This window comes from Glycine soja, chromosome 10 (genome assembly GCF_004193775.1).
Source record: "Glycine soja cultivar W05 chromosome 10, ASM419377v2, whole genome shotgun sequence".
Classification (NCBI taxonomy): Eukaryota; Viridiplantae; Streptophyta; class Magnoliopsida; order Fabales; family Fabaceae; genus Glycine; species Glycine soja.
Window position 1 is genome coordinate 2,583,405 of NC_041011.1, and position 27,068 is coordinate 2,610,472.

Genomic DNA, 27,068 nt, shown 5'->3' on the forward strand with positions numbered 1-27,068 from the left:
AATTAATATTTCAATAATTCATATATATATATATATATTATTTTTTTTACAATTTGGCATTTCTCTCATCCTTGGAACGGTCAGGACAGGACAGAGTATGCCACCAACCCACAAAGCTAAACTGAAAGAAAGGTAACACTGCTTAACAGCACCGGCAAGAGAGAGAAACAAACACAAACACAGACAACATTGTGTATTGTGTTTTTTATAGAGCAAAACACAGAGATCCAACCAACATCAACATGGGGTGACACACAAAACTTTATGCACATAATAATAATAAAAACACCTGAACTTGTTCATCGCCGCCAGTGGAAATCAGAACCCAATACCTCAAAGTTTCAAACTTTCAATCTGTTACTGTCATTTTTGGTGAGTTACTTCATATCTCAATTACACTTTTTGTTTTTGGCCTTTCCACTCTTTCAAGGATTGATCTCTTTCCTATGACTCTCAACTGTAACCTCCTCCTCCTCCTCATCCTCACTGCCTCTTCTCAATTCAATTCAAGTCAAGTTAATTCAATTCTCCTTTTGTACTGATCTTCAGTTTTTTTATGTTTTAATTTCAAGTTTAAAATCTGGATTTGATTGATCAGGTAGTTTTGATCATATGGTGGCCATCTCACGTATGATCATCATAATTCTTGTTAAAATTTGATAACGGATTGATGATTTGTCATCTTCTGGTGCCTTAGAAAAATTTCACGTTTTTTTTATTTGCCAAATTCTGATATATTTTTACTTTAGTTTTGTATTTTCTGTTGTTTTAATTGGATTTTTTTTCTTGTCTGATCAGGTAATTTGTACTTACTCCGGTATGTCAGGAGGTATTTGTTCATTCATTTTTTGGAGGTTGATTCACTGAGACCCAACTGATAAGGTATTTTTGCGCTGTTTCATATCATTTTTTGAGAAAAGAAAAAAGACGTGGCTTTGATTTATCTGAAACTGAACGCTTGTTTTCTTTTGGTTTTGTCTATTCCAATGAATACAACACAAGCAGAAACGGCGTAGACTTTGGTTTGACTTCGTAATAGCTAGCTTCTTCGAATCTTTCAAGGGTTATGTTCCCATAGCATCGGAAGAGAAAGTGGTGTTGTCTTTTTGCTGGAGCCATGGCCACTAAGTCTCAAGCAAACTCCAGGAGAATGTATTCATGGTGGTGGGACAGCCACATTAGCCCCAAAAATTCAAAATGGCTCCAGGAAAATCTCACAGGTAATGCCTTCTATGTTTCTCACATCAAATTGAAAGGAAATCTGTTTTCTCTTTTATTTCTTTGATGTCTTATATATTTGTTGAGATTGCTATGACTATAAGGCATTCAAAATTATAGTCTATAAATGTTTTCTTTTCCTGCTAAAAGCTTTATAATATTGGACTGGCATTTGAAAGTATATTTCATCTTCAGTAATGTCTGCCATAATAATATAATGCGGTTTAATCTGTTACTTCAAAATTTACTGGGACTTATATGATGCCCTCAAGTTGAAACTTTATAAAGGGCATATATGGATTTTTATGGAAGCATTTTTCTGAAACTGCAAGTGTGTGCCTACATGTATATTTTCAAATCATCTTTGTTGTTTTAATATCTTCTCCAAAATATTTTTGTTTTTATAGCTTTAGGTGTTGAATCATGGATAGATGTGATTTATTTTGTTTCACAAAATATCAGTTCTTTCCTCTAGGGACAGGTTACATGCTCTGTATGTGCTAGTCTGTTGAGCCAAAGTCTTTTTCCTATATTCTCAATTGCATTGTTTATTTGCTTAATCACTCAGAGAGATGTGACAATATTTAATTTTTCTGTTATCATCCATTTGGTGCCGTTTGTGTTTTAAGCACGTTTGAACTTATCACAAGGATATTTCCTCTTGCACAGATATGGATGCCAAGGTGAAGCAAATGATTAAGCTTATTGAAGAAGATGCAGATTCCTTTGCCAGGAGAGCAGAAATGTATTATAAAAAACGCCCAGAGCTTATGAAAATGGTTGAAGAGTTTTACCGGGCATATCGGGCATTGGCCGAGAGATATGATCATGCAACTGGAGTGATCCGCCATGCCCATAGGACCATGTCCGAGGCATTTCCTAATCAAGTTCCCATGATGCTGACAGATGATTTACCTGCAGTTTCTCCTATGGAGACCGAGCCACATACTCCAGAAATGCGCCACCCTGAAAGTGCCTTTCTTGATCCAGATGAACCTCAAAAGGATGCTTCTGCTCCTTTCCATGCTATCAAAAGAAATGGTGGTTATGCTGGTGAACCCTATTCTCCTTTGAACAAAACCGGTTTGAAGCAGCTCAATAATCTATACATCCCTGGAGAACATGAAAATCTTCCAAAGTTTGCTAGAAGGGGGCTCAATTTTTTCGAGACGCAGGAGGAGAGTAATGAGAAAAACAGTGGAAACAACAACAATTTGTCCCAGTCTGAACGTGTGATGAAAGCTGAGACAGAAATTTTGGCCTTGAAGAAAGCCATTGCCAAATTAGAAGATGAAAAGGAAGCTGGCTTGCTTCAGTATCAGCAGAGTTTGGAGAAATTGTCTAATCTCGAGTTAGAAGTGTCTACTGCACAAGAGAATTCTCAAAGACTTGATGAGCGAGCAAGTAAAGCTGAAGCTGAAGTTCAAGCCTTGAAGGAAGCCCAAATCAAATTACAGGCTGAAAGTGAAGCTAGTCTTCTTCAGTACCACGAATGCTTGGAGAAAATATCTAATCTGGAGAAAAATATTTCTTTTGCAAAAAAGCAATCAGGAGAACTTAATGAACGAGCTACTAGAGCTGAAACTGAAACTGAGTCCCTAAAGCAGGACCTTGCTAGAGTAGAAGCTGAAAAGGAAGCTACCCTTGTTCAATATAACCAGTGCTTAGAGACAACATCTAAACTGGAGGAGAGAATAAAAGAAGCTGAGGAGAATGCAAGAAGGATTAAGGAGCATGCAGATATAGCAGAAAAAGAAATCAAGGCTTTGAAATTAGAAGTCACTAAACTTAATGAAGAAAAGGAAGATGCCACTCTCCGTTATCAGCAATGCTTGGAGATAATTTCCAATTTGGAGTATAAGCTCTCTTGTGCTGAAGAGGAGGTGCGTAGTCTAAATTCCAAGATAGTTGATGGGGTTGAAAAGTTACAGAGTTCTGAGCAGAAGTGTCTTCTCTTGGAGACATCAAATCACATGCTGCAGTCTGAATTACAATCTTTGGCACAAAAAATGGGGTCTCAAAGTGAAGAACTTAACGAGAAGCAGCAGGAATTGGGTAGACTTTGGGGTTGCATACAAGACGAGAGACTGCGATTCATTGAGGCTGAAACTGCTTTCCAAACTCTTCAGCAGTTGCATTCTCAGAGTCAGGAAGAGCTTAGATCTCTTGCTTCTGAACTTACCAGTAAAGTGGAAATACTGGGGAATGTGGAATCACGTAAGCAGGCTTTAGAGGATGAAGTACTCAGGGTTAGCGAGGAAAAAAAAATTCTAAATGAGGTCAAAATTTCTTCATCTTTGTCCATACAAAATTTGCAGGATGAGATTTTGAATTTGAGGGAAACAATAGAGAAAGTTGAACAGGAGGTGGAGCTTCGAATTGATGAAAGAAATGCTCTTCAGCAAGAAATTTACTGTCTTAAAGAGGAGCTTAATGATGTGAATAAAAAACATGAAGCCATGATAGAGGAGGTCAGGTCAACTGACATAGACCCACAGTGCTTTGGATCATCTGTGAAAAAATTGCAAGATGAGAATTTAAGGTTGAAGGAAACTTGTGCGGCTGACAAAGGAGAGAAAGAAGCTCTTTTGGTAAAATTGGAAAACATGGAGAAACTTCTGGAGAAAAATACTGTTTTAGAGAATTCCCTTTCAGACTTGAATGCCGAGCTGGATAGTGTGAGAGGAAAAGTAAATGTGTTGGAAGAAACATGCCAATCTCTTCTAGAGGAGAAATCAAATCTTGCTGCTGAGAAGGCCACCTTGTTTTCTCAGTTACAGTCCACAACTGAAAAGCTGGAGAAGCTATCAGAAAAGAGCAACCTATTGGAAAATTCACTGTTTGATGTGAATGCTGAACTTGAAGGATTAAGGGTGAAGTCCAAGGTATTAGAAGACACATGCCAATCACTTGACCATGAGAAGTCCAGTATCTTTCAAGAGAAAGAAACTTTAGTTTCACAGTTGAACATAACTCATCAAACACTGAAAGATCTTGAGGAACTGCACAGTTTATTGGAATTGAAGCATTTGGAACTAAAAGGAGAAAGGGAGTCTGCACTTCAAAAGGTAGAAGAGCTACTAGTTTCCTTATATTCTGAGAGGGAAGAGAATTCCAGAGTTTTGAAATTGAATGAAGATGAATTGGCTGAGAAGGAATTACAAATTCATATTCTACAAGAAGATGCAAATTGTAAGAAAAAGGAATATGAGGAGGAACTGGACAGAGCTATACATGCTCATCTTGAAATTTTCATCTTGCAGAAATGTGTTGATGATTTGGAGAAAAAGAACTTCTCCCTTCTAGTTGAGTGTCAGAGACTTTTGGAGGCTTCCAGAATGTCTTACAAAATGATATCTAAATTGGAGACTGAAAATGTTCAAAAGCAGGTTCATGTGAATTCTCTGTCTGAGAAAATTAAAATACTAAGGATTGGGTTGATTCAAGTGTTGAAGACTCTTGACAATAACGGTGGGCATTTCAGTGAAGATATGTTTGAAGAAGACCAAATGCTCCTGAACCACATATATGGAAAACTTCAGGAGAGGCAGAAATCTTTTGACACAGTTTTCAATGAAAGCCAACAAATGGCCATTGAGAATTCAATTCTGATTACATTCCTAGAGCAGTTGAAACTAAAGGTAGAAAATCTTGTGACACAAAGAGATTCCCTTGATGAGGATTTCAGTATCCAGTCTAAGCAGTTCTTGGCATTGCAAATAGAGGTCCAAAAGGTGTTGGAAAATAATCAGGAGTTGAAGTTGACAATAAGCAAAGGAGCGGAGAGAATGGAAGTAATGACAACTGAGATAGACAATCTACGGAAGCAGCTGTCAGACTTGGAAAAGAGTCACAACAATTTACAGGAGGATAGTTGCAAGATATTGGAAGAGAAGAAGTCCTTGACGAGAAGTTTTCTATATCTGGGTGAAGAGAAAAGTAACTTGGAAGAAGAAATATGTGTCATGATCCATGAGACAATAGCTCAATCTAATATTTCCCTGATTTACGAGAATGTTATCTTTGAAAAGCTCCTGGAACTTAAAGAGCTAGGTGAAGATCTTGATAAACATTGTTCAGCAAATAATGACCTTGATGAGAGATTAAAAGTAATGGTGTGCAAATTAGAAAATGCAGAAATGGAAAATTCACATCTTAAAGAGTCATTCATAAAGTCAAATGTTGAACTACATTTAGTTGAATCTATCAATGATCAATTGAGCTGTCAGATTAGTGATGAGAGGGAGATGTTGCATCAAAAGGAAAATGAGCTGTTGGAAGCAGCTGAGATGTTTCGTGTTTTACATACTGAGAAAACAGAATTGCAAAGAATGGTGGAAGATGTCAAGATTAAATATGATGAAGCCAGGGCGATGCTTGAAGAACAGGCTAATCAAATTTTGAAATTGTCCACAGACAAGGATCATCAAAATGAAGAGCTCACATGCCTGTGTGAAGTGAACCAGAAGTTGGAGTCTGAAATGGGGTACCTACGTCAAGAGCTTGGAGAAACTAAACTGAGGGAAAAGAAGCTAGGTGATACAGTACTTAAGGGAACAAATGAGATTGAACAATGGGAAACTCAGGCTTCAACACTCTTTGCTGAACTTCAGATTTCCGCTGTCAATGAAACATTATTAGTGGGAAAGGTCTCTGAGCTAGCTGAGATGTTTCGTGTTTTACATACTGAGAAAACAGAATTGCAAAGAATGGTGGAAAATCTGAAGATTAAATACGATGAAGCCTGGGTGATGCTTGAAGAACAGGCTAATCAAATTTTGAAATTGTCCTCAGACAAGGATCATCAAAATGAAGAGCTCATATGCCTGTGTGAAGTGAATCAGAAGTTGGAGTCTGAAATGGGGTACCTACGTCAAGAGCTCGGAGAAACTAAACTGAGGGAAAGGAAGCTAGGCGGCGAAGTACTTAAGGGAACAAATGAGATTGAACAATGGGAAACTCAGGCTTCAACACTCTTTGCTGAACTTCAGATTTCTTCTGTCAATGAAACATTATTAGAGGGAAATGTCTGTGAGCTAGCTGAGATGTTTCGTGTTTTACATACTGAGAAAACAGAATTGCAAAGAATGGTGGAAAATCTGAAGATTAAATATGATGAAGCCGAGGTGATGCTTGAAGAACAGGCTAATCAAATTTTGAAATTGTCCACGGACAAGGATCATCAAAATGAAGAGCTCATATGCCTGTGTGAAGTGAATCAGAAGTTGGAGTCTGAAATGGGGTACCTACGTCAAGAGCTCGGAGAAACTAAACTGAGGGAAAGGAAGCTAGGTGATGAAGTACTTAAGGGAACAAATGAGATTGAACAATGGGAAACTCAGGCTTCAATACTCTTTGCTGAACTTCAGATTTCTGCTGTCAATGAAACATTATTAGAGGGAAATGTCTGTGAACTAGCTGAGATGTTTCGTGCTTTACATACTGAGAAAACAGAACTGCAAAGAATGGTGGAAGATCTGAAGATTAAATATGATGAAGCCAGGGCGATGCTTGAAGAACAGGCTAATCAAATTTTGAAATTGTCCTCAGACAAGGATCATCAAAATGAAGAGCTCATATGCCTGTGTGAAGTGAATCAGAAGTTGGAGTCTGAAATGGGGTACCTACGTCAAGAGCTTGGAGATACTAAACTGAGGGAAAAGAAGCTAGGTGATGAAGTACTTAAGAGAACAAATGAGATTGAACAATGGGAAACTCAGGCTTCAACACTCTTTGCTGAACTTCAGATTTTTGCTGTCAATGAAACATTATTTGAAGGAAAGGTCTGTGAGCTTGCCGATGCATGTGATAATCTTGAACACAGAAACTACTCCAAAGACATGGAAACTGAACATCTAAAAGAAAGAGTTAGCAAGCTGGAAGTTGAAAATGGAAGACTGTGCGAACAATTAGCTGCTTATGTTCCTGCTGCCAGTGCTTTGAATGATTGTATAACATCTCTGGAGATGCAGAGTCTTGCACATGAAAAGCCTCACGACTATGAAGAATCAAAGGTATTAACATATCGTTTTAGTATTTGGTTGTAACATTATTATAGCTTTTGTCTATGTTATTCCTTTGGGCTATAATTTTACAATTATGGGGTTAGATCCTCATTCTTATTGCACTCCTCTGTGTTTTGAGGCACTGTATTTGACTGTTGAGCTAAATTCCAATCTTCAACCATATTATGAAGTGTCTTTCTTTACTTCAGATGCATAATATGACTTCATAAAAACCTTTGTCCCATGAAATATGGGATGTAATGGCGTCTGGTTTTGCAATTAGTTTGTTTGTCAATGCTTTGTATTTTCAACCAATAATAGTTTGCGTGGTTAGGATAAAATGATTTTGTTTTGTTGATTATATCAACATGTGAAGCATGTAGGTTTGTAACATATAGTTCATTATTTCATTGGCTATGATTTATATGGAATAGATCAATTTCCAAATCTATCTAATTAAATAAACTACTTTTTTTTTCTCCATAAATTAGTTTGTCAATAATCTGCTTTTTAGTAATAATTTGATCATAATCAGCATTTTCAGGTTAAAAGTTTGGTGAATAATGAATGCACTGAAAATGGTCGACAAACAGATGAAGATCAGACTGTTATGGCACCAGATGCACTCTCTTATTTCCAAGACATGCAGAGAAGGATCAATGCAATTGCAAGGACAGTTAAGCAGTTAAATGAAAGTCTTAAACCGAAGAATGAAGAGAACATTCAAGCAAGCAAGCATGTTACTCAAGCAGATCAAGCAAGGCCATCTATCCCAGTTACCGAGATTGAAGTTCTGCCGAAAGACATCATGCTTGACCAAATATCCGAATGTTCGTCGTACGGGATAAGTAGGAGGAGAGAAATTCTTGAGGCTGATGATCAGATGCTTGAGTTGTGGGAAACAGCAGATAAGGATGCCACGATTGGCAAGCAAGCTGAAAAGACACAGAAGATGGCTGCTGGCAATCATCAAAGAGGAACAACCAAGGAACCCAAAAATAGGTATCCTTCAACAGATTCCTTGGTGGAAAAAGAGTTGAGTGTGGACAAGTTAGAGGTCTCAAGAAGATTGACACTACCACGCGAAGAAGGGAACCAAAGCAAGATTTTAGAAAGACTTGATTCTGATGCACAGAAGTTGACAAACCTCCAAATCACCATACAAGATTTGATGAAGAAAGTAGAGATAAATGAGAAGAGCACAAAAGGAAAAAGTGTTGAGTTTGGTGAGGTGAAAGGGCAGCTTGAAGCAGCTCAGGAGAACATCACAAAGTTGTTTGACGCCAACCGCAAGTTGATGAAGAATGTGGAAGAAGGTACCGTGTCTTCTGTTGGGAAGGATGCAGCAGAGTTAGGTGAAATTGGAAGTGTCAGCAGAAGGAGAGTTTCAGAACAGGCACGGAGAGAATCAGAAAAAATAGGACAATTGCATTTGGAGGTGCAAAGACTGCAGTTTTTACTGCTGAAACTAGGTGAAGGAAAAGAAAACAAAGAGAAAACAAAAACGGCTGATCGAAGTCCACGAGTCCTTTTGCGAGATTATCTCTATGGCGGGACGAGAACCAACAACCAAAAGAAGAAGAAAAAGCTACCGTTTTGTTCATGTGTGCGACCTCCCACCAAGGGAGATTGATTGTTACCATATAGTTTGAAGTAAGTGAGACGTTTAGCCTTCTTGTTTGTAAATTTTTGTTTTTAAAGATGCTTCAAGACCCTACATGTTTTGATCATGCTGTACATGTTGTGCCTCATTTACTCGTAAGAAGAGGCCAAGGCTAGGATGGAATTTTTGCCATTTTTTTCTGTAATATTTAGTTCTGAATAATCACCTCCTTTTTTTTTCTATCTGGTTTAGATGAGTAATGAGTGCTTAGTGTTTTGGCTATTACCTTGTTTAACATTGTGGTGCAAGAGACTATTCCTTAACAGAAGCAGGCTCACCAGTTTGCTTTCATTGATTTCTTCCATCTCCATTTTTGGGCTATGGACTAAGCCCGTATAGAAACTAAAGGCTCTTGCTGTGGACTAATTTCGTTAGTTTAGTTGTGATAATTTGGTAGTACTTTTAGAGATTATATGTGTGGGGGAATGCGCATAAGTCACCAATTTCAATCTCTTACACTCCATTTGGTAGAGGTAAAAGAGGGTGAAAAAGGAGTTAAATGAACCGCAAAATTATGTGAGCCCCACTCTTTTATTTTCTATTTTAATTTAAAACCTTCATCTCTTTCCACTCTTAATCTTTGAATTGACTTTAATCTGTTGTTATCAATCTAGTTGTTAGGCATTAATTCTTTAGCTGAACATTATATTCTCTATTAGTGTTATTTCTTTGAAGTGCACCGTACAGTCTCCTCCCAAAATGAGGCGAACATATGTGTGCAACTTTTTTTTCCATCAGTAAATATTAGTTATTACTTAATTTGTTAAATTTTTTGTTACCGGAAAGATTCGAATCTACAACCTTTTCATTCACCACGAAGTCAACACTCAACCTTGTATCTCCTGTCTGCGTGTAACCTAATAAGTATATTTTGTTTTTGCCGGCAATGATTTATGCTTGAGAACTCATGATCAGGAATCCACATTGATTGGTTCTAGTTCTAAGACGTTTCCAAAGGATTTTTCAATTCTCATGGCAATTACTTTACATTCCAATATATTATCAAGCATGATACATAAAGATTATTCAACAGCCTATACGTAGGAGATTTTCTTCTAACTAAGGAAGCAGAGTCGAGAAATTATAAGACCCTTGCATCTTTCATTTTCCTATGCCTCTAAAACTTCTGCGGCATGTTTCAGAAATTCTCATGCCACACATTGTAGTGGTAAAATAACTAAGACAAAACAAATAAGCTTTGTTATAAGCTATTTAAAATATTCCTTGGTATATCACAGTCAAACATTGTTCCAACCCTCTGATTCATCTTTCTTGGGATTCGTTTTGCTTGGACGTAGATTCAAGTTGCATGCTCCAACGGCCTCTTCAACAGTAAGATAGATCCATTTCTCCCCTAAATGATTTTGGAACTTCGATTTGTTCAGTTTCTTCATCACCTCGCTTACAGGATTGACCAAAACAAGCTGCATGCATAATAGAAAATTAGAAAAATACATATATACATCATATCAAGCATGCTAAAATTGAATGTTATAAGAAAATTTTGGTTCATAATTAGCACATAACCCGAGAGAAAGAATTACTTGTAGCTCTCTTCTCTCTGTAATCTTCTTGACCTCTTCAAGCATACTTATTCCACTTGTATCAATGTTTCCAACAGCTGCCAAAGCCAATAAAATTACACTCAAGTTAGATTGGAAATTCTAATAAGCAAATAATAGTTACCATAATTTTTTTTAGGAAAAATATACTTGCACACCCAAAAAGTTGTTACTTACTTACCACTCATATCAATTATAACATACTGCAAACTAGTCTCCCCTGTAGCTTTGATTCTTTCTTCCTCTTCATCAATCCATCTTGTGATCCTATGCACAATAACAAAGTTTTCTGGTAAGTTTACTTCTGTTGTAAGCCTGATTTTTTTTGCATGCAACAGAAATACTCCAAGTTTTGCTGGTAGCTTACCTTTCTCTTAAATAGCTTGCATTGGCAAAGTAAATTGGTGCATCAATCTCTAGAATTAGCATTCCAGGAACATGTTTTGCATTTGGATAGTGCTCAACATTTCTGTATATCACAGAATTTGGAATGTTTCCCAAAACAAATGTCCTTGGCCTTGCAATAAATAGAAGTACCCGAAGTACAGATATCGCAATCTGAATACACACACACACAGGAAACAACATATTAGTTTCATAAACCTTTACATAAATCCCAGAAATGAGTAACACAAAAATTCAACAGAGTGGAGGGTAGTTGATTGACGCATACAGCTATGACTAAGCCAATTTCAACACTGCCAAAGACCACGCCAACGTATGCACTCATGCACACGACAAAGTCAAATTTGTCGACCTTAAATAGATGGATGGCTGCTTCATAATCTATGAGGCCAAGCATTGCAGATACAATAATGGCTGATAGCACCACCAGGGGAGTGTAATGGAACAATGGTGTTAGGAATAACAATGTCAACATTACTGCAATTGACATTATGATGTTGGATGCTGCTGTCTTGCATCCAGCGTTATAGTTCACAGCTGAACGCGAAAATGGTCCTGAAACAAATTCATTTTCAACCACATATGTCAGCAATTGATGTGGAAATGTAATTATTCATTGATTGTTCTTAATTGTGGGTGAAGAGAAAATAAGCCTGAGAGCTCATGAAACAAGGCTAAACAAGAATAGAGTATATGTTTTTGGTAACACTTGATGATGATCTAACTAAGCCAAGTAAAACCTTTACCAGTTGTGAGGTAGCAAGAGGTGAAAGAACCAACTACGTTCATGGTCCCAATAGCTATCATCTCTTTGTTGCCATCAATGTTGTAATTTTTATACATTGCAAAGCTTCTTCCCACTGCTATTCCTTCCTGAACAATATCATCAAATTCAACACTCAACATCTTGTTGAAATCTACTCTAACAGGATTAGCAGATATAGGATTTTGTCTGTTGCACTAGGCCATTCATTTCCTAGATTATAACTATGCTCATGATTTAATGGCAAAATATGTAAGGTAGGAATCAAGAGAGGCTAAATGGTTAAAATGCAAATAGTAATAGTTGGATCAGCAAGCAATAGCTCTTTTAGGGTGAATCTCTTTTCACTTTAAATTTTTTATAAGATGGGCAACCTTACTTTTTGCCTTTTTGAGTATCAAACTCTAGAGCCGAATTTTAATATCATTTGTTAGGGATATAACTGGGTTAGAAAGAATTCGATCGAATGGTTGAGAAAAGAGACGTTACTAAATGTGTTTTTGACGAAAATTGACACAAAAAAAAGTAAACAAAAAAGGTTTGAATCAAATAAAAAAAATGATTTGGATTCTGTAATTTTTCTGTGTACTTCATCAAATTTACATATTTATGTTTTCTAAATTTCTATTTTAAAAAAGAAAATAAGAATTTCCTAATCATAAGGTGAAGTATTGTATAGAGTAAAATAAATGAACATCTCACTAGCTTGCATATTACATTGCTCTAGGACGATTGGTGTAGGTTATGTGATCTAATGTAAATTTACGTGATGTTATTCATTATTTTCCTGTCCAACGTTTTTTTTTTTTTTCATTTTTTTACCCAAGGCCGCACAACCAAATTTGACTATCCAAATCACCATGAAAAGACGAGGACCATGACATCAAACTAAAAACAGAAAATGGCATTAATAATAGTGCTATATGGCTTTGTCGAGTTTCCTTTTTCTTTTTACTTGGCGAAGGATGTGACATATTTTGGAGTTGGGGTTTGTCTTTTTTATGTTGTGTGCACGTGTTAAGTCCTTGTCCATTTTGGGTTGCCGTGTAGCAAAGGCATATTAGGCTTGCATTTCGACAAAGTAATTGAGTTTGAGAGGTACACTCACCGCAAGCGATATAATGCCAACGACAATGCCTGTTTTGACAGCTGTGGTCATGTAAGGCGTCACAAATACCAGATTTGTCAGTGATGGTGGATTCAAACCCTTCTTCAATTCTCCTATCTGAACTCATGTTCAAAATTGCACCACAAAGAAAATTAATTATTACAATATTATCATATTAGATATCTATCCTTTCTTTAGAGACAATATTAGAAAATCAATTGTAGGCAGTAGCGCATGCTTATCAATCAATAATAATAATATTGATCAATAACTTTTCAAAAGGTAATCAGGCATATGTATTGTCCACATAAATCATGATAGTTGGATTTTATAATTGTGTTTTCTCGAGATGTATCTGACATACACAGTGTGAACTTTGTTCTCATGCTTAAAAAATTATTCATCTGCTGGTCCTACAGGATAAGAAAGTTCATGATTATGGATGGTATGGGTAGGACCCATTGGCACTCAACAGTGTTTGGTTGTGTGGTATTGTAAGTGAAGTGAACGCGTTACAAAAAAGACTGCAAAATGCAAATTAAGTTTTATCTATATAACTATATTTCGTCCAATCAAAATTCGCATAAAAAAGTTTATTCAATCAAACCATACTTAATTTACAAACTAGTATAAATAACATACTAACCTGTAATACAATATTTCATATACTTCATTAAAAAAAATATTCCATATACTTCTTTTATATATTTTGTTGAGATCGTGTGTTTGTGATACTTTTAAAATAATAGTTTCAATTTAAATAAGTTAAAATTATCATTTGGCTGTTAAGGACAAGTTAGTTTTTTTATTTAAATTAGTTTTTTATTTGATTTTTTAATTATTAGTAACATCTCCTAAAATTAAGAAACCTGATCTTTTATTAAGTTATTTCAATATATTTAAATATGATTTTCATTCTATAAAAATATAACCTCATGAAGTTTTCAAATAAAAGACTTTCAGGTTGTCTCCTTTGCTACCTTTCTGTTCTAAGTTTTCTTTATCTTAAAATTAAAACCAACATATTTTTTAAACTGTATTTTACAATTATACTATTTATATATTAAGAAAGAAAGACACACAAGTAATGAGATGAAAATGAAATACTCACCACTTCAACACCGTGCTTCTCGGCGTGAGTGAAATAAACCAAGAGACTTCCCAGTATAACAGATGTCAATGGCGCCATTGCCGACACCCAAAAAAACCTTGGTCGTTTTTTGCTCTGCATATCACAATCCATTTATTTATTTATTTAATTAACTGAGAAAACTTAACCACACCTATTATGCTATTCATTATCAGCGAGGAAATTGAATTTCTAAGCAAGTTAAATTAAATTAAGTAAATTATGATAATCTAAACGGCATTTTATATTTTACTATATAGTACTATAATTAATACTTTGATTTTGTTATAGAAGCAGCTGGAGACGTGATGAAAGAAGGATAAAATGTCAATTGCAGCTGAGATAATTTGCTTATTTTGTTGGTAAAGAGAGAAGAAGCTAGCTAGGTTAGGATTGAAAATAGGTCTCAACCAAAAGATTAATTAAGCCGATTTTGAAGTCCCGTTTCTAGAAACGAAGAGCATAAATAAATGCAAAGAAAATAATAAGTGGTAGGAACCCAAACTAATCCTTTCACAGCTATATATCAAGTCATGTTTGTTGGTGAGAAGGTATATCAATATATCATCTGACTGTGCTTCTTTTTCTTTGTTCAGTAAACAAATTATAACCTTTGCTTGGGAAACAGAGTCAAAGATCGATGCGCAACATGAACCATGTATATATATATATATATATAATTTGTTATATTAATATAATAAAAAAATAAATAAATAGTTTTATACGCAGTTATATTAGATTAATGATGCCTAACTCAATTTATTGAATAGTGTGCATCCATAAGTTATTATAAATTTTCCCAGGATTTAATCCAGCTCTCGTCCGTTTCCCAACAATTAGATAATATATATTAGATACTTTATCCAAAAGAATATGGATTAGGTATTACTTACGAAGTATCTTGTGCTTAGGAGGAAGAAAATGAAGACAAATCCTAACACAGCGCTTTCCCACCTCCACTGCAAAAGGAGACATACTTATGCTTAATTTTAGTCCAGTCAAAAAATAATAGCGTAGACGTTACATATAAATTTATTTTAATTAAAAGGTAGTTATATATTGTACTATAATTTTGAAGCTGGTAGGTGAGGTATCTATATATGTAATATTTCAGTATGTTTCTACTTAATTTGAATATTTGGTATATATACCTCATGAGTTTGGGTGAAAACAGAGCGCATCACTGATATGATATCAGCTCCATGGGTGAAATGCACAAGGCCAAGAATCGATTTTAGTTGCTGCAGACACACCACCGTGGCTGCTCCTCCCATGAACCCTACTATGGTTGCATGTGAAAGAAAATCCACGATTAACCCCAACCTGCAATCATCATCATGCGTTAATTGTGCGTGATATTAATTAATATATATATTTTTGTGTTCATTAACATTAAAATTTAAATAAAGAAAACAATTTTAGATGTGTTGATAACCCTACCAAAAAAAAAGTATTTTTCCGACAGCCAAAATCTGTCGGAAACGTTAAAATTCCGTCACTAACTACAAATTTCCAAGGGATTTCCGACGAATAAAAATTTGTTGAAAAAATGATAGTAGGAAATTTTAACCGACAAACTTTTTATATTCCAACAAAAAATTTCCGTAGAAAATGTCCGTCGGAATTTTGTCACAAATTTTCCATGCAAAATTTTCAACGGAAAGTTTCCGTTGGAAATGTCCGTCGGAATTTTGCCACGGATTATCCGACTGATTTTTCATCGGAAATTTTTCACAAAAATTTCCCATGAATTATTTCTTACGGATTTTTCCGTCGAAATTTTTTGACGAAAAATCCATAAAAAATTTTAATTTTATAAATAATTTATTATTTCAATTGTTTTTTTATCATTTATGATTGACAATTTAGTAATTATGTTATGAATTTTATTATTTACCATAAAAATTTGAATTTAATGCATACTTATAATTAAGAAATAGTAAAATTGATAAATCCAAAACATAGATAAATAAATCATTAAGTTAGTAGCAAGACTCTTTCACAAAAGACTCTTTCAAATCGCTCCTATCACTATAACATCTATACATCCAATGACGATTCCAAAGAATATTGTTCATACTATGTATATTTAAGAAAAAAATAGGAACATGAATGTTTAGTCATACATAATTTTACAATGATTTCTATTGTTAGTAGCAAGAATTCTTATCATACTTTAGATGAAAATAAAATGGCATACATATATAATGTTTGACTTTTTAAATGAACAAAGCGTGAAATATAAATAACATAACCACAATCAGAAATATACTTAAAACATTTAGTATACATAATTTCAAGCAACCCTCAACAATTTATATAAATATTTGTATTATTAAATAATTCTAATATTTGTATTCTAATTTATTAGTATATTAATAGTTGAATCCATTATAACAAATTTATTATCTACATTTTAATTGATATAAATATTTTGTAACATCAATAAAATAGAAATTCTAATAGAAAACTAATATAAATTCTACATTTTAATTTATTATCTACGTATTGTTTTTGTTGTCATTGTGTATATTTTTTTGTTTCTTCATCATATTTCTTTCCATTTTTTTTCTCAAATTTAATCTCGGCCACACATTTGATCCAATGGTCTCCCTTTTCTAATTGGAAACTCTTCAATTATTCTGGATGGGAGACAATCCAGATCTAGAGAGGGAGTGGAAGTGTGAAAAAGATGTACAATAGGATATAAAAAAAATGAGAGTGGGAAAAGACAAAAAGTGGTGCGAATAACAAAGTTCAAACCTCACCCACGTCAAAGTCATGGTTTTCTTTTGAGAATGAAAAATTTAGTAGTTAAAAGAGAAAAGTTAAAAAGATGGAATTAGATTCTTTCCTGTTAGTCATACATTTTTTTGAGGCTAAGGTTAGTCATGCATTTTTTTGAAGAAATTCCTTTAGATCTTAGTATGGTTGAAGTCGAGCGCATTGTATGTATGTATTATTGGACTTTATCTTTATTATATTTTTGCTTTTCTTTTATAAAGTTTTTTTAAAATTATTTCTTAGTCTTTTGGTCTCTTTTCTAATGGGACAAACTCTAAACTCTCTTAGTCTCTTTTGCTTTATCATCTTTGTTGGATTTCTTACCTAAGTCATTCTTTACATGTCAATTCCTGCAAATAATAAATATGGGTATGTTTGGATAAATTTTATATAGTTTCTCTAAAAGAATATTTTTAATTAACTTATGTATAAACTAATTTTAACTTAAAAGAAACTCATTTTATTTTTTTCTTCTTATCTTCATTTCCTACAAGTATTTGTGGATAAATTTATCCAAACATGCCCTATAAAAGTTTTTATTGATAGAGCATAACATACCATTTTTAGAATCTCTTTAGATAGTCATCTTCTTCATGACAACTGACAAGATTAGACATTTAGCTTACAAAAGCCAAATTCATCACAATAAATAAAATAAAGATGAATCAATTTTTCTAATACATTAATATTGTTGATCATGTAAAATCAAAATAGTTATTTTTTATTTTACAATAAGAAACGGAGTTTAGGAATACGAGAGGCTGTGACATTCCAAGATTTTTATAAGGATTAAACGCAGACTTGTTAAGGTAAGTAGATCTTGATAATAATAAAAATCAAATTGATTCAATTGTCACATGCATAGTTGTTAATTTTATCTATATCATATAAAATGCATCTCACACTTTAGGGTTTTTCAAAATGAATTCTCCCTAGATACATAGTACACATGACATTCTGTTTTATTTTATTTCAAAATTGAATCAATTTTATAAGTTAAAAAAAGATCTAAAGTTAGGGATTTCTCAACGTTGCTCCAATACCTAACCAAAGGGCAACTACACTACCAATCAGAAAGAAGGTGGTTGCAACTGGACGACCAAATGGGTTTTGGAATTTAAACATTCTCCAAAAGAGGAAGATCAATCTTATTTTGATATCTAACTATTTTTTTTTTTATAGATTCCTCAATGTTATATCACTCTGAGATTTTCTCCATTCTAATATGAGACCTTGAGATTAAAATCTCATAGCAAGATCCTTTATTGAAAATACTCTATATAACTACATTTTTTTTATACTCCATTAACATGTATAAGTTGCCTAAAAATTTAGTTTACACAATAATACATAGCTTAACATGATCAAAAGTGCATAAAAATTCAAACTTTCCACTCCCTGGCCTCCACGTAATAATTGGCCATGGGTAAAATCCATTCATTTTTCAATCATTTTCGATGGACAATTTTTCTTTGATAAATTTCATGGAAAAATTCAAAATTTTCGACGGAATATTTTCTGTGGGAAAAATTATATCGGAAAAATAAACATCTTTCTTGTCGTGTAAATTTTAGTACTACGTAGTACGTCTATTATAGATGCTGTTTGGGCAGATTCCTGAATTTGATATAAAGATATATAATACTAATATGCCTAGGGACGAATCCATTGATAAAAGAAAATAATATTATAAAGCATATTTTATAGATAGCATAATTCTTCAAATATTATACTTCAAACTTTAACAGTTATTATTGACAGCAAGAGCATGCGTGTGAGCTTCGTACTATTAATAAACTCTCATGTGCTCCAAAATTGTTTTTTGTCAGCATATGCTCCAAAATTCTGTGTATGGAGGTGAAAATTAGAGAAAGATGGGAAGAAAAGAGGAGCAAAATTAAAATTAAAAGTAAAAGAAAAATAAATAAATAAAATATGAAAAAATGGAAGTGGAACTGTGGAAGGAGATGTGGGAAAAAGGAATTAGATGTAGGAATATTATTATTGTTTTTTTTAAACAGCAGTTATTATTATTGTTTCTATTATTTTATATCTTCATCCAATAAAAAAATACTAGTTGTTGTATATATGAACTAGCTAGATGCATGGGTTAAGGACACGTGATACACTTTATATGTTTTCAATTATATTTACCATCGTAAAAATTAAATAAATAGTTTATAATAAAAATGCTATTATTTCATTTAAAAATTGTTTAAATCCAAGATTACAATAAATATGAGTTTCCGGAATAGAAAGTGACATTAGAGTACATCATTAATGTATGATAAAAAAAGAGTATATGATTAATGTGATTCATTAAGAATTTACCTAAACAGACCCAAGGCAGCCTGAAAAACACCAGCAAATAATGTAGCTGTGAAAGCAAGGTGGAGGTAAAGCTTTGGGTCTTCATTGGGATCAACCGCATTACTCAACATCGAACCCATCAGAAGCGATCCAACTGCCACAGTCCCCACTGCCAAATCCCTCGAGCTACCCATCATCGCATAAATCAATGGTGGTATAAAGCTCGAATCTGCACATGCAACAACACATATCATACACATTTTCATACATATATTAGGCACAATATTAATCAAATAAACCAAAATAATTACTAATAACATTAGTTTTAAGTAGCTGATCATGAACTAGTAAAAAAAAAGCAATTAAGGAAAAAATAGTATGTAGTTCGAGATTAATAGCATGAACCTGATCCGGTAAACAATCTCTAAGTACGATATATATAGAAAAGTTTTATAAGTTGAAAAAATGAAAAATTCATTTACATACCACTATATAAATTAGTCGAGATCATAATTAATAAGGTTTTGAATTTCAGTTTTATAAATAAAAAAGCATGATTAGAAGATGAAAATTCTACTTAAAGAAAGAGACCAATTAGATTTTTGATGAAAATTAATTATTAGTAAGTAAATTATTGGTGTTCATATCAATGTCATACTAATAAAAAAAATAATCAAGATAATAGATACATAGTTATCTTATATGATGTAATAACTTCTTATAATTAAGAGTTGATGATGAGTATGAATGAACTACCCACATAGTCCAAGAATTGGAGGGAGGTTGGCGAGCTTGGCATAACTGATGCCCTGAGGAATGGCCAAGCTTGCTATGGTGATGCCAGCTATGAGGTCAGCTTTGAAGAACTGAAAGGTGTATCTGGGTGCCCATTCGAAGATGGGGAAGAAGTACTGAAGGCCAAGCATGAACTTCTTGGAAGCTGGCTTGTTCTTGAACTGCCTCAAAGGGTCATCAGGGAAGAAAGTCTCCTTCAAAGAGTACTTAAGAGACTTGAAAAACGGTTGAGGTGGTGGAACCTCCACTTGGTGCACTCTCTCAACGTTGTTCATGCCTAAAGGGTACTCATAATCTACACTCCCCATATATTCAATGACAGTATTTCTTGGCTAGCAAAATATGTGTAATATAATTAAATGTGCGAGCTAGCTAGCTAGGCAGTGATGGATATTAAGGAGGTGTTGGTGTGTGATATTGTGTGGGGAGAGTTCTCAATGAGATAGGTTTATATAATGGTTTTTGTGAACAATTGGGTATGACATGAATTTGTCCATGTGTGGGGGAGGATTCTTTTGAGGGTTTATAGTGCGGTAGATGGACCCACACGAAGTCACAAGGTTATTGGGGAGGCAAGCCAAACGTGGCCTTATATTTCTCTAAATGGAAATGAAAAGTCTGGAACTGCCCACCTCGTGCCAATTTTGATTTTCCTCTTGGGATGAAAATTACATAAAGCTTAGTATAATACTTGTGTGTGCAGCCGAACATGGTGGAAGAAAAATCAAGGAAGGTTACGCATCTTGATGTGAGTGGGATGGCATCGTATGGGTTGATTTGTCCGTTTTATGTCTAAGGTATATATTATTCTCTCTCTTTTTTTTTTTTTACATGAATAAATAAGTTTATGTTATGTGAATAAAAAATTGTATATCCTATTCTTTCCATACACTTTTACACTTTTATAGAAATAAAAAAAATGCTTTAAGATGTATTTGTATTCTCTGAGTAAAAAGTAATGCAATAAAAATGAGATTTGCTAACATATATTTATATATTTTTTAGAATAAATATTTCAACAATTAACATTTTTTTTGTATTTGCAAACATAAAAATGAGTAGTACTTTAAAAAAAGTGCACGCATGGTTTTAAGAATATGCTAGTAAATTACATTTTTAGTGCATTTAAAAAGCACAGTTATAATTTATTAATTTTTTAAGGCAAAATAAAATTATATATATAAAAGAAAGTAGAGTTACAGCTTAAACTGTACAGGCTGTACAGTATATACTATATATCTATACCAAAAGGCTAATCCAAAAGAGATGATAACCCAAAAAACAGCAAATTTACAGGAGTGAAGTAATTTTTTTTAAAAAATTACAATAGGTAAATTTTAAAAATATTACATATTATGGGTAAGTTGTGAAAAAGTCGTATTTTAGATTACGACTTCAAATATTTTATATTAAAAAAAAAATACTGAAATCATGTTTTAGCTCACGATTTCAAGTATTTATATAAGTTATACTTGTTTTAAAATACAACTTACTCATAGTAGTATATAATATTTTCAAAATTTATCATTCCTATAGTTATTTTTCAAAAATTACCCCACCCCTATAAATTTGCCCAAAAAAACTCTCCACAAAGGAGGCAAGCCTGCCATAAACACCCCACCACGATTAGAATAAATATATTAATATATTAATTCCTAAAATAGGTGTACATCAAAATTTTCTAATAACAACAAATAGTAGTATGCACAATTGACATTATTAGAAGTCAAAAGTTCCGTGAGCAATCCCACCTAATGATCCCTCAAGATTTTTAGTGCCGGAGATTAAAAAAGTTTCATGATTCAAAATAGACGTGCTAGCTGTACTTTTGTGTGTTTGTATGCACAAGGAGTTAATTAAGCCAATTTTTCTAAACTCATACTCATCTTTAAATTCAAACAAATTCAGCGATATATATATGATCATAAAGGACTATTAGATTGTTTTTTTATCTGCAAATCAATTTGTATTAATAAAGAAATTGGTACCAGCAGTATTAAATACAGAGCTAGCTAGTTGCTGCCTTGGTTAGACTTAATTTACCACTAGTAAGCAATAAATAAAGATAAACCATCCTCCCAATACAAAAGTAGCCCATGTATCCACCCAAACCCAAAAATAACTTCCCTATGTCTCTGAGTTTTATGCGCATCAAGTGGGTTTTATTATTTTCCATGCACAATATTCTGAATACATGCTCCTGTTTGTGCTGGCCATGCCACTGCGTGAACACTGGGACTCCCTCCCCTGTAATGTTTTTCAACCAGAACAGGTGAAAGGACTACTATACTGTGACTTCGAGATTTTAAAAAATAGTACTTTCCCTTATATTGTAGGTTACCTTTCCCCAATCTTAGACTCCATATGAAAGATCATTCAAAGTATATAAATAGATTTTAAAAATTTTAATTTTGGAAACCAAAATTTTACAGAGTCCCTGAATTTAAATTCTGAAACACGAACCAAAATGGGGAAAAAGTACCATTTGAATGTCATGGGAATAAGTGTAACAATAGGAGTATTAAAAAAGAAAATAGGTGGTGCATGTGGTTTAAAAACATTGTGTTAATAGACCTTTTAGCTAGTTTACAATGAAATACTCATTATATCATTTAAAAACCTTAGTAAGAAAAACAAACGTTTTTTACCAAACTTTTGAGCAAATGTGATTAGGTCTGATAAGAAAATCTACAATAAATATGTAGACCAAACTGATGCCTTATAATTTAAAATCAATTATCTTTTTTTTCTTCTCAAAAATCAGATAAAGTGTAGACTTTATAAACACTTGAGTGATTTGACACGTTTCCACCTAAGCCACACGAATGAACACAATTCATATTGAACTTTTTAATTTCTTTTTAAGACAAATAATTGTTTGACTTTTTCCCACGGGATTTATCCTAGGAATTAAAATCAAAAGTCAAACATAAAATTTTATATATATATATATATATATATATATATATATATATATATATATATATATATATAACTATTTAAAACGTCTTTAATATATACAATCCTGCATAGATAAAAATGTAAACTAATGGTGTAAAAAAATGTAAATTAACGTATAGAAAAAATCATGTGGTTTGATTGTAATCTGGATTTAATGTAATACTATTTAAGATAATTATATTTTAAAGCAAAAAATTATTAGTTGAAACAAATACTATAGTTATTAAAATTAATGTAATCATCTCAAACAATATTTATTCTAAATGAATTTAAAATTTATTAACTGACAATGTAAAAAGTTTTATATTATCCACCGGTAAAAAATTTATAATTAATATAATTTATTATTATAAAATTTAACAAACATTGTCTTTTCAAACAAAAACAAAAAAAAGTTTATATATATATATATATATATATATATATATATATGTAATTATTTATGATTGAATTCTTTACGGACTCCCTCTAAAATATAAGTTTAATCAATTTGATGTAAAAAAAAAGTAAAAAAAATAAGATAGTGTATGAATCTAAAATTAATTAATGATTTTCATTCTGTATTTAAATATTTCCTCAAAAATAAATTCTAAAAAATATAAAGAAAGAAAAATGGCCGTTATCACATAAAAAGCTGTCTCCTTTTTTCAAAAATTCATTTTCTTTCTCGTTTTTTTTTTATATTTCACTTCCAGTAATTTATCTAAATCAAAAACTTAAATCAAATTGTTGACTTTTTCAAAACTATATGTAAGCAGTTTAATTAATTAATTGTTTTGATCAAACTCCGATTTCACCGGCCATTTTCGTAAGTAAAGTTAAACTGAATAAACTCAGCCTGATCGATCAAGATCCTTAATTCAGCCATTCTTTGTAATCGGAAAGGTCAAATTTGACTACTCACAAATCATTCACGGAAAGTCACTACGCTGCAAAACAGGAGTAGTAGTATTTGTTTTTGAATTTTGAGCACTGAATACATATCACACGCTTGCATGTTTTTTTCTTGGCTACGTACATTAAAAAAATACAAGAAAACAACTAAGAAATGGACAGTTTTTGTCTCGTAGGAAAGCTTCAGAGTTCAGACTTCACAGATTGTGTAGTAGTAGAAGGAACCAGATTCCTGATGGCGCATCCATGGCTGCCAAAATAGTATATACTATCTCGCAACGTATACGTGCCTCATTCCAGACGCTTGCATGTTTCACTAGACATGATCAGCAGTCACACCATAAATATGAAGATAATGCCAACGTTACTTCTATATCTACCACGTACTCAGATAAGGTTGGTCAACGACACACACACAACAGCTACATAATGTCATGGAAACCACATATCATCAATACATTAATTAATTTTAATGTATTTACTTCTTTAATTTCTTTTATATTTGGCTTATAAAAAAAACATCAATCTACCTATCTTTTTTTTCTTTATAGTATTTTGTTTTATATCTTTACAAATATGACCTTTTGTTTTTAATTTATTCCACACATTATTTTAAATAAAAAAAAAATTATAACCAATAAAGTCCACCACACTATTACAACGATTATGTTACCAATCAATACTATTATTAATATCATAATGTAACTATAATTATTATCGTCATTATTATTGTCACTATCATCACATGATAGTGAGATAATATGATGATAATAACAACAATGATCATAAAAATAATACTAATAATGATAATAATAACAATAAAAATTTGAATAACAACAGTAAATGTGACAACAATAATAATCTCATAAGATGAACTTCTAATTAAACTTTAATTCTAGTTACAAAATTTTAAATTATGATTGAAGGATTAATTAATTAATTAAAAGATTTTAGTTCTGAATATTGTAGTGAAATTTGTTGATATCATTTCTCAATTGACCGGCTAGCTAGCACAAGTAAGAAAAATAATATTATTTCCTTTGTGAAACTATTCCAAATATGGGTGAATACATGTGAGTGTAAAGAGAGATTAAAAAACTCACATAAAATCTAAAATGAATTTTTTTTATGTGGTCAAATGAGATTAAGTTGTTCAATGACATGAAAAAGGTGGATTAAGTTTTTTTGTGTGTATATATACCATGAATATATATATGAGATTTGGTCCCTTTTAAGGAGTGGAGATTACAGTATAAACTAAGGTTATCTGTAAATAAGTTTTTAGTATTTATAGGAGAAAAAAATTAAAAGAATTTTTTTATCTGATAATTAAATTTTGTTATATGAACTAAAACCATATATGCAAGTTAAATGATTTTAGCGTCATAAAGTTGATTTCAGCTTATAAATAAGTTTATTTTAGCTTAAAAGAAAATCTTTTTTTATTTTTTTATTAATTCTTCTATAAATATTCTGGGAGAGAAGTTTATTTAAACATGACTTAAGAATAAATGAAGAGGAGATAAAATGAGTGTAGAATAGTATTTGCACTCATTAAATTTATAAAAAAAATGGTGAGATTTTCAATTATGTTTTAAAATATAATATGAAATAAACCATATTCAACTTGTATTATCATATTTTAATTCAGTAATATAATTAAGACTTAAATATGTTTAAGGTTATTGATAAATGATTAAATTTTATTTTAAATTCTTAATAATTTTTTTATTATTGTAGTCTTGAAGATATTATATAAGATTTTTGTTTTTAAGTCTGTACCATCAATTAAGTGGTGATTTGTTATCTTACAAATTTATTTTTTCTTGACAAAAGTTTAATATATCAGATCCTTACAGCCATGAAAAAATTTATAAGGGCTCAAAATAAAATTAATTATTTATTAGGAATTTTAAATATATTTAAACCTATAATTAAAGTATTTACCGGATAGAGGGATGGTTTAGAAAAGGAAAGAAAAAATCTAATAATTCAACATATATATTCCTTAATTTTGTTATTCGACTATTAATATTAATAGTCTGTTTGCATACATATAATTACTTCTTCAAGATCATACGCTTAAATTATTTAAGTTTGTCGAAAAAGCTGACCAAGAACATCCTCCCGTGACTAATGTGACAACGTATATAAATTTTTAATAGGCCTGCTTTAATTTCAACTTTTGTGATATTATGAAGCGGAGAAGGATAAGTGAGAGCTTGCATGATCGCATAAAAAATGGGACCAGATGAAGATTATTAATTAGTTTTGAATAATTAATCTGAGCGCATATATGCCATATATATACATAGTCCAAACTTTACTGCAGAATTAATGAAATTAACAAAATTCTGTGTTAGATGCACAGCACTGTGTCAAGGTCACAGTAGATAAAGCTATTGATACGAGTAATATAAATTTTTAAACTCGATAAGTATGAAAGTAAACATGCAGTACAACGACGTCAATGTCAATGTTAAATATGTGAATTCTACAAGACTAGAAGCTTTGATGTGTGGTCCGTACTAGATGGTCCTGCATTCTGCTTTGTAAGTACGGTATGTATGAATAATTGAAATTAAATGGATATGGTCGGTGATTTCATTCCGGTTCAGCTCAGTGGCCCAGCTGCCACTCTTGGTGCTGCAACTAATTCTAGTTCTACCGGAGCTTCACCCAGCGGCTAGGATTCACTTCCCTAGTACAAACAATTCTGTACCCACATTTTCTTTTCCAGTTACCGATATAGCTAGTCTGATATCAATGCACCATGCACGTTAATATACTATTAGTATATCATTAATATTTTATATACTTTTCTTTATAACAGCAAACAAACTCATATTCATTAATTAAGGAAGAGGAAAGGGTACCCTTTCCCTTGCACAACTAATAAAAATACACTAGTTCTGTAGTGCATTTATATCCTCTGACCCATTTGAACCCATTCAATCCCCTAACATATGCTTAACTCAAAATTTAAATTAAGAGAAATAAATTTATATTTTTTTTATTGAATAATCATCTGTTTAGATACAAATTTGTTGTAACAGAAATAAGCAACAATAATTAACTTCCTCCGTAATAACCTAACGTAGCAATAACAAGCTACTAACCTAACAACTATTAAATAACAGAAAATAAAATAACTAATCCTAAAAACTTAATCAAATAATTAATAAAAAATAACAAACTAACGCGTGTAAATGCTGATATACATCCAACGATAAAGACAACAGTATGTATATAAAATTAGGTACGTACCCATCCATAAATACGGTGTTGTTGCTCCATATATAATCTGGAATGAATTTGTCATGTTATCTGAAATATATACTTAATTATCAGTTAATTGAATCAGTGTGTTGTAAGGGAATGGTGGACTAATTATGCAATATGTCAATGTGTTTATAAGTTTTTAATGGACCGATATTCAATATGTCAACAAATTCTTCATTCTTCATACAT

General features: G+C 32.4%; 2 protein-coding genes across 3 annotated transcripts; one reads left to right on the forward strand and one right to left on the reverse strand.

Annotated features, from left to right (window-relative positions):
• The first annotated feature begins 65 nt into the window (after positions 1-65).
• On the forward strand, positions 66-9,177 carry LOC114370002 (protein NETWORKED 1D-like). 2 transcript variants are annotated; one of them, XM_028327286.1, is made up of 5 exons: positions 66-372; positions 799-882; positions 1,006-1,220; positions 1,888-7,232; positions 7,759-9,177. In XM_028327286.1, exons 3-5 carry the CDS (start codon positions 1,118-1,120, stop codon positions 8,854-8,856), a joined length of 6,546 nt encoding a protein of 2,181 aa, XP_028183087.1. In that variant the 5' UTR covers positions 66-372; positions 799-882; positions 1,006-1,117; the 3' UTR covers positions 8,857-9,177. The 2 variants fall into 2 exon arrangements, with proteins under 2 accessions (XP_028183087.1, XP_028183088.1); XM_028327287.1 differs by having other exon boundaries at positions 7,768-9,177.
• Positions 9,178-9,818: 641 nt separating this feature from the next.
• Positions 9,819-20,179, reverse strand: LOC114372479 (sulfate transporter 3.1-like). The gene is made up of 12 exons (XM_028330050.1): positions 19,708-20,179; positions 18,969-19,176; positions 15,005-15,176; positions 14,747-14,812; positions 13,836-13,949; positions 12,725-12,841; positions 11,600-11,726; positions 11,122-11,408; positions 10,816-11,006; positions 10,630-10,715; positions 10,431-10,507; positions 9,819-10,310 (listed from the first exon to the last, which is right to left on the reverse strand). The coding sequence occupies exons 1-12, from the start codon at positions 20,048-20,050 to the stop codon at positions 10,125-10,127; spliced, it is 1,974 nt and encodes a 657-aa protein (XP_028185851.1). The 5' UTR covers positions 20,051-20,179; the 3' UTR covers positions 9,819-10,124.
• Positions 20,180-27,068: the final 6,889 nt, after the last annotated feature.

What these genes read in the sequence shown, in the direction of transcription:
- LOC114372479 (XM_028330050.1), bottom strand. Translation starts at nt 20,050, where the DNA reads ATGGGGAGTGTAGATTATGAGTACCCTTTAGGCATGAACAACGTTGAG. An exon ending in AGAAGCACGGTGTTGAAGTG is followed by an intron (nt 12,842 to 13,835) that starts GTGAGTATTTCA and finishes ACATGAGTTCAG; the next exon opens with ATAGGAGAATTGAAGAAGGG. An exon ending in TGTTATAATTGATATGAGTG is followed by an intron (nt 10,508 to 10,629) that starts GTAAGTAAGTAA and finishes TGGCTTTGGCAG; the next exon opens with CTGTTGGAAACATTGATACA.
- LOC114370002 (XM_028327286.1), top strand. Translation starts at nt 1,118, where the DNA reads ATGGCCACTAAGTCTCAAGCAAACTCCAGGAGAATGTATTCATGGTGG. An exon ending in GCTCCAGGAAAATCTCACAG is followed by an intron (nt 1,221 to 1,887) that starts GTAATGCCTTCT and finishes CCTCTTGCACAG; the next exon opens with ATATGGATGCCAAGGTGAAG. An exon ending in ACGACTATGAAGAATCAAAG is followed by an intron (nt 7,233 to 7,758) that starts GTATTAACATAT and finishes GATCATAATCAG; the next exon opens with CATTTTCAGGTTAAAAGTTT.